General features: G+C 39.6%; 1 protein-coding gene across 1 annotated transcript in view; it reads left to right on the top strand.

The window, feature by feature from the left end:
- ANO4 (anoctamin 4) overlaps positions 1-18976 on the top strand; it is a 443661-nt gene that overhangs the window by 184082 nt on the left and 240603 nt on the right. The window contains exon 4 of the mRNA XM_088025667.1: positions 12716-12907. Within this exon, the coding sequence (XP_087881793.1) occupies positions 12716-12907 (192 nt within the window). The remainder of the gene's footprint in view (positions 1-12715; positions 12908-18976) is intronic.

The raw sequence follows: 18976 nt of genomic DNA on the forward strand, positions 1-18976 counted from the left end.
TGCAGTTCTAGGCAAAGAACTTCAGCCAGCAACATATCCAAACTCCACACCTCTATTTCTGGCAGTGCTGGGTGAACCATTTTATTTGGATGTCCAAATCCAAAGACTATGGCTTAAAAATAATACCTTGGAAAAAGAGTTATTTTTCTAGGGGGAGCCAGAGACCTCGCATATCCAAAGCCTAACCCAACATCTTGCCTATCAAATATCCCATCTGTTTTTATTTCTGCTACTATCTTCAGATCCAAAGATAATTTTGATTCTTTCCTCACACCCCTAAACCTCAAAAAGTTTATCAAATTCTACAGAATCTACTTGCAGTCTCTCTGTTTGTATCCTTACTGTCTTTACTGCCACCGTTCTGATCCAGGCCCCTATGGTTCTTACCCTGATCTTTTTCCCCAGTTGAAGTAGGCAATCTCTTCTTAAATCCCTGTTCTGATGATGCACCCTCCCAACCTTGCTCACATATCTTCAGTGATTCCTCAGTGTCCTAAAATGAAGGTTATACTCTTTGTGCAGCATTCAAGGCTCTTGACAAATTGTCTAAAAATTTTAAAATTCCGTACAAAAGTCAGTTTTTCTTATCATTACTTTCAGTCTAAGTAGCCAGTGTTACTGCTCACCTATCTTAAACATGCTTGAAACTGGGCACTTCATTCTTCCATGAATTCACTCTGTTCTTGTATACCCTCATGCCCTTGTTGCCAGGAATGCTTTTTCCCTCCATCTTTGCCTATTAGAAACTTACCCAGCAGTCTAAACTTAGTGACACCATGTACTGCTCTCTTCATGAAGCCTTTCCTTATAGCCTTTCCCCACAACTCTGAGTGGGGAAAACTACAGCCCAAATCTGACTCACTGCCTGGTTTTAAAAGTAAAACTTTATTGGAACTCAGCCACACTCCTCTATTTATAAATTGTCAATGGCTGCTTTAGGGCTATACCAGCAGAGTTGAATAATTGCAACAGAGACCATATGGCCCACAAAGCAAAACTATTTACTATGTGACTCTTTATAGGAGAAGTGTGCTTGGAGTGTACATAATCTGAATACCTCCCTTGTAGCCCTTTCACCTCTCCCTTCTGTTAGAATTACTTCTGCATACTTTTTTTTTCCTTGTAAGAACACAGATTCTGCCTTCATCATCCTTGTTTCTGTGATTGGGGCTAGGAGGGTGTAGAGCTTAGTCATTATCAGTAGAAATAAGTTATTTTGTAAAAAAGAGTTCTAACAAGTTTTTGCTCACTTGCCTAAATGACCAAAATCTTGTATAAATCACTATTCCTTTTAGTGCGTTAATGCTTATCATTTGATGTTACTGGTAATAATCCATTTTGTTTCTCTTCTAGAAGCATTTTATTGATTGCCAAGATAAGTTAAAGTTGAGTCCAAGGATCTTAAGGATTAATGTTCTTATGCTATTTAAGTTGCTCACTTGGAGATACCACTTAATAAGTGCTTCCACTGAAATTTAGGAATTGCTGTTTACTTTTTCACAATGTGTGGGTTTTACCATGTGAAGTGGACACCTAGTTTCTTGGTTATTTTTGTTGCCTACCCCTAACTGTATGTTCATGGGGTGTGATAACGTTTGACCACACCACTGTCTATTATGAAAAATGCCAAATAATTAAATTTGTTTTAGGAGAAGCAGAGATGCCTTTTCACTGGCTGCTTAAGGAAAGACAAAATGACCTGATCTTTTTTTAAATCCAAGAAGTGTTGATGTCTTTCTCCAGATGACATTGGAAGCCCTAGCTCTTTGCTTTTAGGACTGGGGTATGCCTCCTTTGTCAGACTCTGAGCTCCGTGAATGTAAGGACTTTATCCTTTAATCTCTGAATCCTCGAATCCTCAGTGCTTAGCAGAGTGAGCTCTTAACAAATGTTTATTCCGTGAATCAATCAAAAACAACTGAAGGTCTCAAAAAGAGCTCTTTCCCAAGGTGTTAATTTTAAATCATACTCTTGTAATTGCCAACTTCCATCTTGTTTACATCCTTAAATATGATCTATGACAAATTTCATGTTAGAAGTTTTATATCTGTGTGTGTGTTGGGGGGGTAGAGTACATTGTGTCTAAGGCCACAGAACACAAGGAAAACCCTTAAACTTTCATGGGATGACAAGAATTCCATAGCCATTTTCTCAGTGCTCCCCAGTGTGAGAATGTAAGATTTAGGATAAGTTAAATATTGCAGGATGAGGTAAAGTGAGAAATCCAGGGTTTAGATCAGCCTTCAGAGTAGTGAAGAAAAAAAAAGATGACAAAAATGTCATAGAATTAGAAAATCTTGGGGAATAAAGGTGAAGGATAGCACACATGAAGTTTTTGAGAACCTTCCAAGGAAATTCTCAGTGATGTTGTCGTTCACTTAGGAGGATGTAGAAGCTTTAAGTGTTAAAATTGAAAGGGATGGATTTCCAAGTCTCTGATAACCAAGGTTCAGGAGAAAACAGAATTCTAACAAATGAACAGACTAATAAAGGTGATTCTTATGTTGCATAGGAGGGATTGTGTTAAGGAAATTAAGAGGTAGTGAAGCCCTCAGGGTCTGGCAACAGTGGGGGCTTAACTATTTGTAAAGAGGCAAGGATAATATTAGAGCCCAGCAGAAAGAGAGCTGTGGAAAAGGGGCCATCCAATAGGAGTAGATCTTGTAGAGGACCCTCAGAAGTGCTGAACTATGGTGGGGGGGGGGGCAGGGAATAATTAACTCAGGCAAAACTATGCAAGCACGTTTCATGTCTCTGCTTTCATTATGTCCAGTGCAAGTCATGATGACCAAGTCCAAAATCAACAGAGCAGGGAACATACTTTCCCTCCTTACTGGGAAGTACTGATGGGGCCACATGGCAGAGAGAAGGTATGAACTGGGGACAATAATTCACTGTGTCACTGTGGTTTCCTGAAATGAAGTGCTTCTGGTAAAATTCTGTAGTGGGGTGGGGTGGCGGGGGGAGGAATCTCTGAATCAGCCTCAGGCATAGGAAACAAAGAAGTTACAAAAAGGGTATAGAGGATCTAGAGGTGGCTTTGAAGGAGAGAAACCCTGGTAATTTATCTGCAGCACTTTATTTTAATTTAGTAATGCTGGTTATACATTGTTATAGTCTCCTATCCTTTCTGATTCTGTAAATTCTTTATGTAGACATTGAACCAAAAGTTAAATCTAGGTAATATATCTAATCTTTAGCATTTTGGTCTTTTTTCAGAGTGCTTGAATGCCAAGTTCATGTGGCTTTAGGTAGACAACTGTCACAAAAAATTACAAGTAACAGTGACTTGGAAGTTTTGATGTGTTTTGATGTGTTGGTACTGCTGGATTTGTGTAATATGTTGATGCCAATCCATCAAATAGCCTGCCACAGTGCAGGGAGACCAAACAGAAGGAGACATGACACACCCAAGGACCTGGTGTGATGGAGGAAGGTTGGATTGTAGCAAATCCTCTCATCAGATCTACTAAGACTAAACAGTGCTCCATCTTCAGGCCTCCAGAGGGATCTCATATGGGTTACATCTCAGCATTTGTCACTGCTCCCTGGAATGCGCCCACATTCAGTTACCCACCATTTCCGATACTCAAAGCTCCTCAGAATGTTTGCCGTGGCTCCACCTGAGCTCATCTGACTGAGGTTGCACGAATTCTGCCCCCTGTAATGGGATTATACCTAAGCTAATAATAATTGGGGTACACCCTTGGCTATGTGCAATCTACATGTTTGAGTCTTCTTCCTCCCTAGGATATGGAAGGGTATCAGCCTATTTTATAAATATTTTGTAAAATGTGTTTTGAACCAAATAAAAGAGGATATTAGAAAAGCTTCAGAAGTTTGGGAAAGCAATTCTAAGCCTGAGAAGCAGCCAGGAGAATTTTCACTTCTGTTCTCGTAAGTGTTTTGGGAAGAGGAAGTGCCAGATTCGTTCTCTACTTTGTAGTTAAATCTGAGAAAAAAGAGAAAAGTAGAAATAAATATCCCCTTGCACAAATTACTTTTTTTTCTTAATCAGGAATAGGTGAGTTTTATGTTTTGCTCATGGTAGTGACATTCAAAACATAGGTTTTCAGTGGTTTGAAAAATAATTTATCTAAGAAATGACAAGGAGAGTGATGCAACACAGAGGCGCTCTGGCTGCAAGTTGTAAAACATCGACAGAACTGCAGATGTTCCCGTGGCACAGAGCTCTTCTGAATCACAGGAGTGACATTTAGATGAAAGCAGATCGCTTTTACATGGGTGCACTTCTGCACAATGCAGCCAGAGCTAGTGCACCTTGGTAGTGAGCCAGAGAGAAAGAGCACCAAAGAATTTTATTTTGTTGAGAAAAGTACTCCCATTTTTAGATAGGATTTTAAGGAAAATGTAAGGTACTTAAAAAGAAATCTGAGCTTGTGTTCTCTTATCAAAATATTAAACATTTATTGTGTTTCTGTGGACTCATTGAATTTCTCAGGAGAAGATTCAGGCCAAGTAGGAAATATGGGCTTGAAATTTGGGAGACAGAGTGAGTGACTTTGGGAGATGACCACATGAAGACAATAGCTGGAGACGTGGGGTCTGGAAGATTGCTTGGGGAGAGAATTAAGAGAGAAGAGCAAAGTCAAAATGTTGGGAAATACCCCCCCCCCCGTGGTAGACTGATAATAGCCCCCAAATATGCATCCATGTTCTAATCCGCAGAGTTTGTGGAGGTGAACTTATTTGGAAAGAGTTTATAGATGTGATTAAGGACCTTAAGATGAAGAAATTATCCTGTATTACAGGTGGCCCCTAAATGCCATCACCCATGTCCTTATAAGAGAAAGGCAGAGGGAGATAGGAGGTGATGAGACCATGGACACAGACATTGGAGTGACGTGGTCACAAGGCAAGAAATACCAAGGAATGCCAGAACCCATGAGTGGCTGAGAGAAGCAAGGAAAAAAGGGTCACCTCCAGAGCTTCTGGAGAAATCACAGTCCTCCTAACACCTTGACTTCAGACTTCTAGCCTCCAGAACAGGGAAGTAATAAATTTGTGTTATTTCAAGCCACCAAAGCTATGGTAATAAGTTATGGTAGCCCAAGGAAACTAACATCCCCACCTTGGGGAACAAGAGAGTTTCCAGTTAGGAGAGGGAGTAGTGAGAAGCGTGAGTGTCATGGAAACCAAAGGAAAAGTTTAAAAACAGTTGACCAGACGCAATGGTGTTAAATTCTAGGGCCTAAGGGGTGAGAGTGAAAAGTGCAGGGAAGTCACTGATATGATAGAAGGCAATGATGACCTCTGCCTTGCACTGCATACCTGCTGTATGCTGGGCACTGCCCCTAAGCACTTTGTAGGTATTAACTCATTCTCATGACTCTGTGAGGTAGAAACTGTTATTGTCCCCTTTTACAGGTGATTAAACTGAGGCACAAAAGATTCAATAACTTGTACAAGGTAAAATAGGTAGAAAATGGTATGGCCAAGAATTGAACCCAGAAACTCTGACTCCAGCACTCAACATTTTAACACCTACTCTTCTTGTTCTCTTCATCCCTAAAGATATGTGTTTCTCAAGGCTCTGCCTGCAGATCTTTTATCAAGTAGGGTAGATGATAGGTCTCAAGAAAAAAAGGTACTTTTTTTGAAAGATATTTTGAGGTAGAAAGTTGGTAAGATTAGAAACTTGACATTGCCTGGGATCCATCTTAGCTGCATTGGGGAGGAAGCTGTCTGCTGAAGCCGAGGAAAGCAGCCAAGTTTCAGGCCTTAAGGAGTCTAGGAAAAGACGATGAATATATAGTGGAACAGGAAGCATGAAATTAAAAATTTGTTGCACAGGTCAACATACTCAGTGTCATTTCCTTGGCTGGCTCTTGACTCTGCTCTGCCAGTTCTCAAGGGGTACAGCATTCAACTCTTTTGATTTCAGCTCAGGTCATGATCTCAGAGTTGTGCGATCAAGCCCCAGGCTCTACGCTTGGCACGGAGCCTGCTTAAGACTCTATTCCTCTCTCTTCCTTCAGCCCCTCCCCCTCCCTCTCTAAAAAACAAAAACAAAAAAACAGCCTATGTATTGGTATATAATTAAGTAAATTCATCAGGCTGCATGCTGTAATGGAAAAGATGAGGGTTAAAATTTCAATTACTCACTGTGTGACATTGGACAAGAAACCTGAGCCTCAGGTTTCCTATGTGTAAAATGTAGATACCAATTCTCTGTCTCGTAGGATTGGGATGAGGCATTAACGGTGTAATGATCAATATTTAGCACTGTGCCTGGCATTTAATAGATGATCAGCCTCAACATTTTTTCCCAAAGTAATTAAGAACAAATTGGACGATGCAGTTTATTGACTGATAATTCATTTCTGAAAATGTAATTGCTGAGTCTTCGATAAATGTTAACTTTTCATATCTGGAGTATATTTGATGTCTTAAGCGCTCTCTCTCTCTCCCCCATGGATTTAACCATTGTATAAAGAGAGCTCTGATGGGCCAGGTCCTTTATTTGCACCTCTGAGAAATCTTAATTTCTGGAGGACCATATGAATTTGCTGAGACAGTAAGGATTCCTCCTCAATTCCCTTATAACATACCCATCTTCCCCATATCCATCCTTCCCTGGCAATACTCATGAATTTTTTTGACGTATCCCCCCATGATCTACATTATTGTATTTTTAATATGGAATTCAACAATTCCAAGTACCTATGCCATTTATTTCCACAGTGTAATTTTTATTGTCATTTGTAACATTTTATGCTTCCTTGAAAGGAGTTTTATATGAGCTAGAAGTAGCCACTGAGTCATAGTCCTGGTTCCTTTAGCCCAATAATCCTCTGCAAAAGGGACAAGGAGAAATGTTTTTTCAAGAGTGGTCTGTTTCATGGTTGCAGACTCAGACTGCATGTGGTGTCTGATGTTGACTTAAAACATCTCCTCGCCCTTTCATCTGTCACCTGAAAATTTGTCTGCATTCTACATTCTTGGTGGGTCTACAGATAATTCATTTTGCATCTCTCTGGAAATAGAGAACATACAACCATGGTAGGGAACATGACAGAGTGGAATAATACCAGGTTGATGCTGTTGTGTTAGTTCTGCCCACAGAGAAACATCTAGGAATAAAAGGCTCACACTTGCCTAGGCACCTGAGCATCAGAGTGGGGCATGCATTGTGAGGGGAAGGCTGCCAGGTGGTCTCCCAAGGGGTCACCCAGCATGGCTGGCTTTACCTGTGTGAATTTCCCAAGAACATATCTCAGGCTCATAGCACTGTGGGCTTAGAAACCAGATCTGTGGGCAGATTCATTCTAAGCAATCATGAGGAGATATAAGTGTAAAAAGAAATTCAGGATGCCAATTTGTTAGTCCACACTGAGAACCTTGGTTGCTGGGTCGATGGGAACATTGGTATGATTACTGTCTCCCTGCAGTGGAAACCAAATCCTAATCTGAAGATTGTCTGGTGAGTGCTGTTAGAGCAAGGGCAGAATAAAGAATAGGCAAAGGCAGAATAAAGAGAAAAATTGTGTCTCAGGACTGTCTGGCTGTTGGAACACTTATTTTAGGCTGTTGTCTGAACGGGCACTACTCATGTTTGTTTATTACAAGTTTTGTTGTTGTTTGTTTTTGTTACGCTTGGCTGACCAAACCTCATTCTGATTTGAGTCATCCTTTCTTAACATTTGTTAGAATTTACAGTTTGGCCCAGGTCACATCATTTCCGCCCCCCCATTGGGGAAATTTAAGATAACTCTTTATACCTCAGACATGACCCATGATTGCAGATTTACACTTTACTTCTGAGGAGGCTTTTATTTCCCTCATTTCTGGGTTTTAAATAGACTTCTTACTATGTCCTTCCAGTACTGATAATAAGTAGACTGTTTTTCCCTGCCAGGCTGTTTCCTCATCTATATAAGGCACCGGATTAGTTAGCCAACCACTAAGGTAACTTCCAAATCTAAATTTCTACCTTCAAATTTCAAGATATTCTCCTCTTAATAAAAAATTCTGCAATTTGGTGAGGCTCAGCTTTCCTCCATCAGATGGCATAAATCCTGACCATGTTCCCCTGGCTTGTTGGCATTAAATAAGGCTAACATCTTTCCTTAGCTTCTTTTTTTTTTTTTAAAGATCTGGATTTAGTCCTCCATGAGTTTGAATTCTAGCTCTGTCCTCATAGTGCTTCTTTAGACAAAACTTATCTTTCATATCTCACTGAGGCTTCTAAAATTACTTTCCAATTCTCTTTTCCATCAGTAATAGTTGGAAATCTGTAGTGAAAACATTATTTTATCAACTATTTGGTTACCTTGAAATATGGTTAGTAAAGGAAAGGCAAGGATAAATGCTTGCTTCTTTCCCTTTATCAATTTTCTGAGTAATGAATTGGTGTTTTAGCAACCTCTAATGGTGATCAATGAGTGTTCTTTTAAGAAATATTTTGATTATTGATTATTTTATTATTTTAAAATATCTTGAATTTTTTATATGGCTCATGTATCAGGTGTAGTCCATATTGATATAATCAGTGTAAGTCAATACAATCAATATTGTTTTTGATGAGATTGACATGATGTCTAGAGTTTGCTTTAAACTACTCTAGCACCTAAAAAGCAAATCAACAACAAAGGGAGTGGAATATGATGAAACAAGATTAGAAAAATTTTTTTTTCCTCACCAGCTTTATGGAAAAAAACTTGATATTTGTTGAAGCTAAGTAATGGGTACATGGAATTTATTATACTAATCTTTTTGCTTTTGGTATGTTTGAAATTTTCCTGGATAAATTACCTCTAAAAAGGTACATAATTCTAAGATCAGAGGCATAAATCTGAGTTCAATCCTCAACTGTGGTCTATACATGAATCCTATGAAAAAAGTTGCTTGATTTTTTTTTTTTTTTAACTAAAAGTTGCTTGGGGACTTCTAGGGAAGATGGCAGAGTAGGAGGACCCTAAGTTCACCTCATCTCACAGATACAACTAGATAATACTCACTTCAGAGCAAACAACCCAGAAGAGGACCCAAAGACTGGCCAAATTCCACAACTAAATGTAGAAAAGAGGCCACATTGAACAGGATAGGAGAGGCAAGAGCTTGGTGGGAACCTAAACCCTGTAGATTTAACTGCTGGACAGAGGTTAGCCACAGGTACAGAGAGAGGTAAGAAACAGACTAACACACTGGGGAGCCTATAAGGGAAAGAGAAATCTCTATACCATTTGGCTCTGAGAATCAGGGACTGAATTTCATGAGTACTTAAAATCAGCAGGCCTTAAACCTTGGCACTTTAAAAATCAGCTGGCTCAGCTCTCAGAGCCCAGAGGGCAATAGGAAGCTGAGCCCCGACCCTTAAAGAGATAGCACTGCAAACAGCCTGTGAAGATGCAGCCTGGAAGCTGCAGTTTGAAAGGCACCTGGAACTTATAGGAAGGAAAGTTAGTTACTAATATCAGAGTTCCCTGAGAGACTTTTCCAGGAACAAAGGAGCTGGCAGGTGCCATTTCTCTACCCTACCCCTCATCATAAACACACAGCCACCTGTGGGAACCAGCAGGGCACCAGCACTCCCTACCTAACTTGCTTATACTGTGCCCTGCCCCTCCAGCCAGTCCTGCCTCAATCCTGGTGCTACAGATCCCCTCCCTGAAAAGACCCACAGAGACCTCACCAACCCCCTGTGGAAGATGTGGGCACTTTGTTAAGAATGCATCTCTCATCTGTGGGTACTTTGTGGAGTGGCCAAGCTAGCCCAAGTCTTTGCTAAGGCTACAGCCTTAGCAGTAAGGCTAGCTAAGGCTTAGCCTTAGCCTCCCCTGTGGAGGAGGACCAGCACTACCTAGTTAAAAGTGCACAGCTGGCCCACTACTTGCAAGAGCAAGAGATGTAGATGACTTCCCAAACACACAGAAACAGACACAGAGAACTAGACAAAATGAGGACACAGAGGAATATATCACAATGAAAAAATAGGACAAAATCAGCAAGAGACCTAAGTGAAACGGATATAAGTAACATGCCTGAGAGAGAATTTAAAATAATGATCATAAAGATCCTCACTGGGCTTGAGAAAAGAGTGGAGGACACCACTCTTTCTAAGGAGGACACCTTAACAAAGAGATAGAAAACATAAATAAGAACCAATCAGAGATCTAGAACACAATAAGTGAAATTAAAAATGAACTTGGTGGACTAAATGGGCTGGAAGAAGCAGAGGAATGAATTAATGACTAGAAGACAAAGTAATGGAAAGTAATAAAACTGAAAAACTGAGAGAAAAATTATGCAAAATGAGAATAGACTTCGGGAACTTAAACATATCCAGATCCAGGAGGCACAGAGATCCCCCAACAAAATCAACCAAAGGTGATCCACATGAAGACACATAGTAATCAAAATGGTGAAAAGTAGTGATAAAAATTTTTAAAAGCAACCAGGGAAAAGAAGTCAGTTACATACAAGAAAGTCCCCATAAGGCTATGTGTGGATTTTTCACCAGAAATGAAGTGGGTAGCATGATATATTCAATGTGCTGAGGGAGAAAAATCTATAGCCAAGAATACTCTATCCAGCAAGGCTATCATTCAGAATAGAAGAAGAGATAGAGTTTCATAGACAAAAACTAAAGGAGTTCATGACCACTAAACCAGGTTTAGAAGAAATAATAAAGGGAACTCTTTGAGTGGAAAGGAAAGATCATAAATGAGAGTATGAAAAGTAGGAAACACAAAAGCAGTAAAAATAAGTATTTCTGTAAAAAATCAGTCAAGGGACCCATAAAATAAAAGGATGTAAAATATACCACATAACTAAAACATAGAGAGGAGTAAAGAATGGGTTCAAACTTAAGCGACCATCAACTTAATATAGACTGCCATATGCAGAAGATTTTATCTACAAACGAAATGGTAACTACAAATCAAAGCCCACTAATAGATATGTAAAGAATAAAGAGAAAGGAATCGAAGCATATCACTAAAGAAAACTAACAAGCCATGAAAGAGAAGAAAGGATCTGAGAAAAACTACAAAAACAACCACAAAACAAGTAACAAAATGGCAATTAACACATATATATCAATAATTACCTTGAATGTAAATTGACTAAATGCTCTAATCAAAAGTCATAGGGTGACAGTGGTTAAAAGAGACTCATTTCAGACCTAAAGACACCTGCAGATTGAAATTGAGGGGATGGAGAAACATTTATCATGCAGATGGGTGTCAAAAGAAAGCTGGAGTAGCAATTCTTAAATCAAACAAAATAGACTTTAAAACAAAGTCTGTAAAAACTTAGGACACTGTATAAATAAAAGCAAATATAAACTGTTGGGACTACATCAAAATAAAAAGTTTCTGCACTGTGAAGGAAACAATCAACAAAACTAAAAGGCAATCTACTGAATGGGAGACGCTATTTGAAGACATATCCGATAAAGGGTTACTTATCCAAAATATATTTAAAAACTCAACACCTAAAAACCCACAAATAATTCAATTAAAAATGGTCAAAAGACACGAATAGACATTTCTCCAAAGAAACAGACACATGAAAAAATGTTCAACATCACTCATGAGGGAAATGCAAATCATAGTATAATATTACCTCACACTTGTCAGAATGGTTTAAATCAACACAAGAAACAAGTTTTGGTGGGGATGTAGAGAAAGGGCAACCCTTTTGCACTGTTGTTGGGAATACAAACTAGTGTAGCCACTGTGGAAAACAGTATGAGGGTTTCTCAAAAAGTTAAAAATAGAACTACCCTATGATCCAGTAATCACACTTCTGGGTATTTACCCAAAATATACAAAAACACTAATTCAAAGGGATTCATGCATCCATATGTTTATTGCAGTATTATCTATAATAGCCAAATTATGGAAGCAGCCCACGTGTCCATCAGCTGATGAATGGATAAAGAAGATGTGGTGTGTGTGTGTGTATATATATATATATATATATATATATATATATATATAATGGAATATTATTCAGCCATAAGAATATGAAATCTTGCTATTTGCAACAACATGGTTGGAGCTAGAGAGTATGTTAAATGAAATAAATCAGAGAAAGTAAAATACCATGTGATTTCACTCATGTGGAATTTAAGAAACAAAACAAATGAGCAAAAGAAAAAGAGAGACAAACCAAGAAACAGACTCTTAACTATAGAGAACAAACTGATGGTTAGTGGAGGGGAGGTGCATGGGGGGATGGGGGATGGGTGAAATAGGTGATGGGCGTTAAGGAGAGAGTTTGTTGTATTGAGCCCTGGGTGATGTATGGAATTGTTGAATCACTATATGGTATACCTGAAACTAACTAACACTGTATGTTAATTCTACTGGAATTAAAATATTTTTAAGAAAGGAAAAAAATTGCTCAATTTTTATTGAAATTCCAGATACCCCAGCAACACTTTCTAATCTAAATAAAGTGCATATTTTCCCAGGATTTTGGAAAGAATTTTAATATTTGACTTTATTGGATCTCATTCACGAAACTCTTGTCATGAGAACTGAGAATGTTCACTTTTGAATGAACTAATGTTCAGTGAATAATGCAATGTGAAAATCAATCAGTATCAGAATTCCAGTGTCATTAGCATCCCTTAAGAATTTGAACCATAATTACTTATGCTGTATTTCATGCCAGAAAATAATTTGGCATTTTAACCATTCAGAAGTGACTTCTTTAATAACAATGGTGCTATTTCTCATTCCAGGTTTAAGTTTATCTATTCATGGGGCTGAAAAGTGTTTGCAAATCCATCAACGGCGAAGTGTGGCAAGCCGCCCAGGATCACGTCGCCTGCCTGTGGTCAGGCATTCCTCACTTCCACCAGGCAGAAGGTCAATAAAAATGGAGGCAAGCTCTTCTGGAATCACTAGTGGGAAAACCAAAGTCTTCCACCCAGGTAATGCATGGGAAATGTTCAACAGAGACCCATTTTAGCAGCAACCTAATATTGCCTGCATTATATTTTTATTCCAGTTAAACTTACCATTTTTTTTTTATGTTTTTTTTTTTAAACTTGCCTTTTTAAAGAGTCTTGTTTTTTCTCTTCTTTTCCCTTTGGTCAGTGGTAAATGTCACCAAGACCAAAAAGAAGAGAAAGAGCTTGATGTGTCAGAAAAGGTGAAGGTTACATTCTACCTACAATGGTAGAATCTAAATGAAAATCTGAGTGAGTAAACTCTTACTCAGTTCAGAGAAGCTTATTGTATAATACAATAAAATAAAGATTTGGCCATTTTCTTGATAATTTGCTCTAAGATAGTCCAGGGAAAAATTCAAGGTAAAAATGCCCACTTTGAAGCCTGTGTTATCTGATTTGCCTTGGCTGTATTGTCTGGAGATTAGGAGCGAAGACTGGGATTGTATTAAGTTTCAAGGCTCTGGAAAACATCTGTGATTTCTTAAAAATGTTAAAATGAGTTTAAATTAGAATAGGTAATTTCAACTAAAAGGTTTTATTTGCTTGTTTGGATGAGAGGCTCATCTAAGTATGCATTCATTCATTCATTCATTCAGCGAATTTATTTTGAGTGCCTTCTGTATGCCAGGCATTGTTTTGAGTGTTGAGAAGACACCAGTGAATAAAGCAACATTTCTGCCCATCTGATTCATAGAACCATTGAATTGTGAGGCAGGTTAGAAGTCCTGAACCTGATCCTGATTCCTCTGTGTTATGTCCTGGCAGATGGCCACCTAGCCCCAACTGAAGCCAAGCCTCCATCTCTAGATATGTCACACCATCTCTCTCTCAACTGATAACCTTGTTTCCTAACCTCACTGAGCTACCCCAGGGCCATTGGGCATGAATAACTGCAGATTCCTTACCCTCCACCTCCAAATTTATCTCTGCATTACTTTCATTCTACTGGTCTTTCCCCCAGTTTTCAGAAAGTGAAGATCCTCCCATTGTCCTTGACCAAGGCTTCCCCTGTGGCTTTGGCCACCCCTCCTCTCTTGAGCCTCACTCAGGAGAATGTGTACTCTCTTCCTCGTCTTTTCTCCTCCCTTGCTTTTGACTTAAGAAGGCTTAAGCTTCTTCCATTCTAATCATTTTCATTTGACACTGACCTTTTCTCTCTTCTGCCATGTTTCCTCCTCTAAAAGAATTATCTACTCTTATTTTCTATTCTCTCCCACTTCCTAGCCACTCTTGAACGTAATACAGTCTGATTTTTAGATTATCCACTCTTTCACAGCTGTCTTGAGGCCCTTCATGACCTCCTTTTATCAGAGTGCTGAGTGATAGACTCTTCTGATGCACCAGACCAGGGTACACCACCACTTCTTCCTCACAACACTGTTCCCTTGTTTCCATGATGACCTTCTTTCTTGGTTCTCCTCTTGCTTCTCTCACAGGTAACTTCAATGGTTTCCCAACCACCAGCATCTCTCTCTTCCCCTTGCTTCCTGTCCCAGTACATCCTTTATATCGAATCCAGAATAATTCATCTCTACCCCTAATCATGTCATTCACCTTGTTGATCGTACTGAATATGAGGTAAAGTTCAAACCTCTGAGCATGTAAAAAAACAAATGCCTTTCCTCATCTAGCTCTACTGCCTCTCATCCTTCATTTTTACCCCCTTCTGCCTTAATCCTTATATTCTAGTTTATCAGTCCCAGTTCAACCAGAAAAGCAGAACCAGGAGAAGATGGATATTTAGAGATTTATTACAAGAAATTGGCTTCCATAATTGGGAAGGCTATGTAGGCAAGCCTGAAATCCATAGAGCAGGCTATCGTGAATGGCATGCTGGAACTTTTGGGCACAGCTGAAGCTGCTGTCTATAGGAGGAATTTCTTCAGAGAAGCCTCAGCTCTGTTTTTGAGACCTTTCAACTTATTGAATCAGTCCTGCCCAGATTATTTAGGATAATCTTTCTTACTGAAAGCAACTGATTATGGACTTTAATTATATCCCTACAACACACCTTCACAGCAACACCTAGATAAGTGTTCATTGAGTAACTGGGGACTGTAGTCTAGCCAAATAGTCATATCAACCAGACCATCACATCTAATCAGACTGACTTGCTTTCAGTTCTCCATCACATGATGGTATTTCATGTCTCCCAATCTTTGTTCATGCTGCTCTCTCTAGGATGCCCTGGTTTTGTTCTATTATCTTTTAACATTTTAAAATTACCTGTCTGTCTCTCCACCATAAGGTCTTCAAGGGCAGGGATTATTTATATTTGCACTTTCAGAAAACATTTGCAGGGTGGGATTGAACTGAATCTTCATTAGCTATTTTTCAGACTATTACAATAGCTTTATTGTACATTTTCTTCAGCTTTCTTGGGATATCATTGACAAATTACAATAGCTTTCTAATTGTTCTACCTGACTTTCCTTTAACAAATGTTTATTGGGGGCCTATTAGGTTACCTGGCACTCTTCAAGTATTTGGGATACATCAATGAATGAGGAATGAGTCTATAAGTTTGAGAAACAGCACAGAGACCCCCTGAGCCTGGAGTGAGGGGAAATACCAGCCTAGGAAGCTCAGGTAGAGCAGGGCCTTAAAGGCCATAATAAGGATTTAGAGCTCTTTGCAAAATGGGAATTCTCACAGGTTTTTGAGCAGAAGAATCCCATGATCTGACTTATTTTTTTTAAGATTTATTTATTCTAGAGAGAGAGAGAACATGAGAGTGCACGAGCAGGTGGGGGAAGGGGCAGAGAGAGAGAATCTTCAAACAGATTCCCCACTGAGTGCAGAGCCTGGTGCAGGGCTTGATCCCAGGACCCTGAGATCATGACCCAAATCAAAATCAAGAGCAGGATGCTTAACTGACTGAGCCACCCAGGTGCCCTGGTGTGATTTATAATTTAAGAGCACCACATTGACAACTATGTGAGAATACACTATAGACAGAGAGGGTAAAAGGAGAAAGGTCAGATAGGAGGCCATCATAACAGTCTGGTAAAAGGGATGATGGTAGCTCTAAGGAGGGCAGAAATGGTAGTGAGAATTTGGATTCTGGAAGTATTTTAAAGTTGGGCCATCAGGATTTCCCCATGGATTGGATGTGGGGTAAGAGAGAAAGGAGAGCTAAAGATGTCTCTAAGGTTTTTGGCCTGAATAAATTGGATTGGTATCAACTGAGATGGAGAAGGCTGCAGGGGAAGCACATTTGGTGGGTTTTAGGGAAGAGTAGGGCCAAGATCAGAAGTCTGATTGTGGACATGATAATATCAAGAACTAGGGAGATCATGTGGGTGATGAAATAAGCATGTCTGGAGTGTGAGAGATTGGTCTGGGAAGAAGATATAAAATCACCTGTTGTTGACATATAAATGGTCTTTAAAGCCAAGTGATGAAAAGAGATGAAAGAAGGAAGAAGTAAAGTTGGCGAAGGGGAGATGATGAAGTGCTGAAATCTGGGTGACTCCAATAGTAAAGGTAGGAGAGAATGAAGACTAAGAAAGAATGACTGTCAAGGATGTCTAGAAACTAGAAATTGCATGTTTTGGAAGTAGAGAAAGTTTATCAAGAAGAGAGGAGTGATTATATAGGATAGTGTTGCTGAAAGTCAAGTAAGATGAGAACTAAGAGTTGGCCATTGATTTTAGTAAAGTGGCAATCGATGTTGATTTTGATAAGAACAGTTTTGGTGAAGTGGTGTGGATGAAACCCTGATTAAAGTGGTTTTGAGGGAAGATGGAGGGATATGAATTAGATACTGTGAATAATACAGACTACGTTTTTAAAAGCAGTTTTGCTGTGAAGGCTAGTGAACAAATAAGGCCCTGGCTGGAGAAGTAAAGTCAAGAGAGCATTTTGTTTTTTTCAAAATAGAACATCTCCATCAGATAATTTATGATGTTCAGGAGAGGGGAGAATTCATGATGTGGGTGTCAGTGAGAGATGAGAGCTATGCACAATAGAATTATGAATAATTTATCTGTGATAACAGATGGTAAGGCAGAGTACCTGTGGCTGTTGGCAGTGTGATGAAGGTCTAAAAAGTTCTTTACGACTGTATCAGTTTTATCTGTAATGTGGGAAGCAAGGTCATCACTGAGAATGAGAATGAAGTCTTGTTCAGGGAGGGAGGGAGAGGGAGATGGTATGAAGATAGGTAGTATGGACGGGGGAGATATGATTGCCAGCCAGCCCACATTAAAGGGCTATTTGAGGGGCACTTGGGTGGCTCAGTCGTTAAGCGTCTGCCTTCAGCTCAGGTCATGATCCCGGGGTCCTGGGATCGAGCCCCGCATCGGGCTTCCTGCTCCGCGGGAGGCCTGCTTCTCCCTCTCCCACTCCCCCTGCTTGCGTTCCCTCTCTCGCTGTGTCTCTCTCTGTCAAATAAATAAATAAAATCTTTAAAATAAATAAATAAATAAATAAATAAATAAAGGGCTATTTAAGATTCATGGTCAAGAAATTAAAGTAGGACAGGTTATCGTGGTTGTGTATTTTTCTTTAACTTTGTTTAGGTACATACATGAAGACATTGAATTGATGGACAGTTACATTTAGTCAGGGTTGTGATTTTGCCAAGGAATTAGGAAAAGAGAGAGAGAGAATCAAAGGCATATGAGAGGGAATGATGACAATTGGTTATGTGATTCAAGCTTGGTAAAGAGGGGAGTGAAGCCAATAAGGGAATGGGGGCAGTGGGAAGTTGATAGAATCAGTTGGAGGTTCCAGAGGGGTTGAAAGGGTGTCAGGTTTAGGGTAGGGAGAAGAGCTAGAAAGTTAAGAGATGGTTTTAAGAGGGTGAATGGAATGCCTGACACTGATATTGTGGAGGGATTTGCTGTTAGTAGTAATGACAAGGTCTACACTAGGGTATGAAATGAGTGGCTGTCATAGGGTGGAGGGCAAGATCATTGGAGGAAAGAATTCTCAGGGACTGAGAAGCCAGGGTTTGGGAAAGATCATCTATATAGATATTGAAACTGTCAAGGATTGAATAGCATTTAGAAGAGGGATAATAAGCCAGGACTTGACCTCATCCAGAAATGAGGGAGAATGAGCCAGAGGCAGCAGGTGAATGCAATGATGAAGGATTGAAGGTGATAGAACAACCTGAGATTCAAGACTGGGGATGTTTAGGGAATAGGGAAGACCAGTGATCTGCAGGTGCCATTAAGACTCAAGGGAGATACCTCTTCCTCTCCAGGTCCACTGGTGTCAGGACTATAGGAGACAAATAGTACCATAGGGAAGCAGTGACCTGTGGAAGAGCCAGGCTTTCATAAGAGCAAGACGTTGAAGGGAACAATCTGAGAAAAGACTGATGATGGGAGGAGAATTCTGGAGGCCCCAGTGGAAGGGATTTGGATGTTGGGGAATTGCATTCCACAGCTTTCTTTAATTAATTTTCTGGGACATCCCAAAGTTTTCCTCCAAAGAAGACCATTAATATTATCCCTCCTCTACTTAATAATCTTTATGGCTCTCCAGAATAAAGTGCAACCTTGTGAGTCCAGTTTCTTAAGACCTTAGTAGTTTAACCTCTTCTTCCTGGCTTATCTTTATTTTTTTTACAAAAAAACAAATTACTGTATTTCTAATAATGTAAAGGTGAATCTTTTACCTGTTCAATAAAAATCATCTTACACTTTACAATGTGTATACTTTAAAATGTCAGTTAAGATTCTGTCAGAAATCGGTCAGATTCTTGCCAAGGTAAGAGAACAGAAGTAAAAGGATCAGTATAAGTTCTCCCTGACGGTTCTCCTCGTTTATTACTAGGTGGTGTAGCACAGACTTGACTCCTCCAGGGAAAGACACTTCTTTTGAACACTGAGCTTCACCCTGCAGTTTCGGGGAGGGGAGCATGGGCTCTAGAGTAAGACAGACCTGAGTCTGAATTCAACCTCCCTTTTGAACTGTTTCTAATCGAAGATGGAGATAATACTATCTCTGACTCTTCTGGGTTATGAGCAAGAACCCATGAACTATTAGGAATATACCACAGTAAGCACTCCTCTTGGGCCAAAATTGGCCTTTGTG

Source organism: Eumetopias jubatus, unplaced genomic scaffold (assembly GCF_037043125.1).
Source record: "Eumetopias jubatus isolate StellerSeaLion01/CBP00866 unplaced genomic scaffold, mEumJub1_p1.0 scaffold_8, whole genome shotgun sequence".
In the NCBI taxonomy this organism is placed as follows: Eukaryota; Metazoa; Chordata; class Mammalia; order Carnivora; family Otariidae; genus Eumetopias; species Eumetopias jubatus.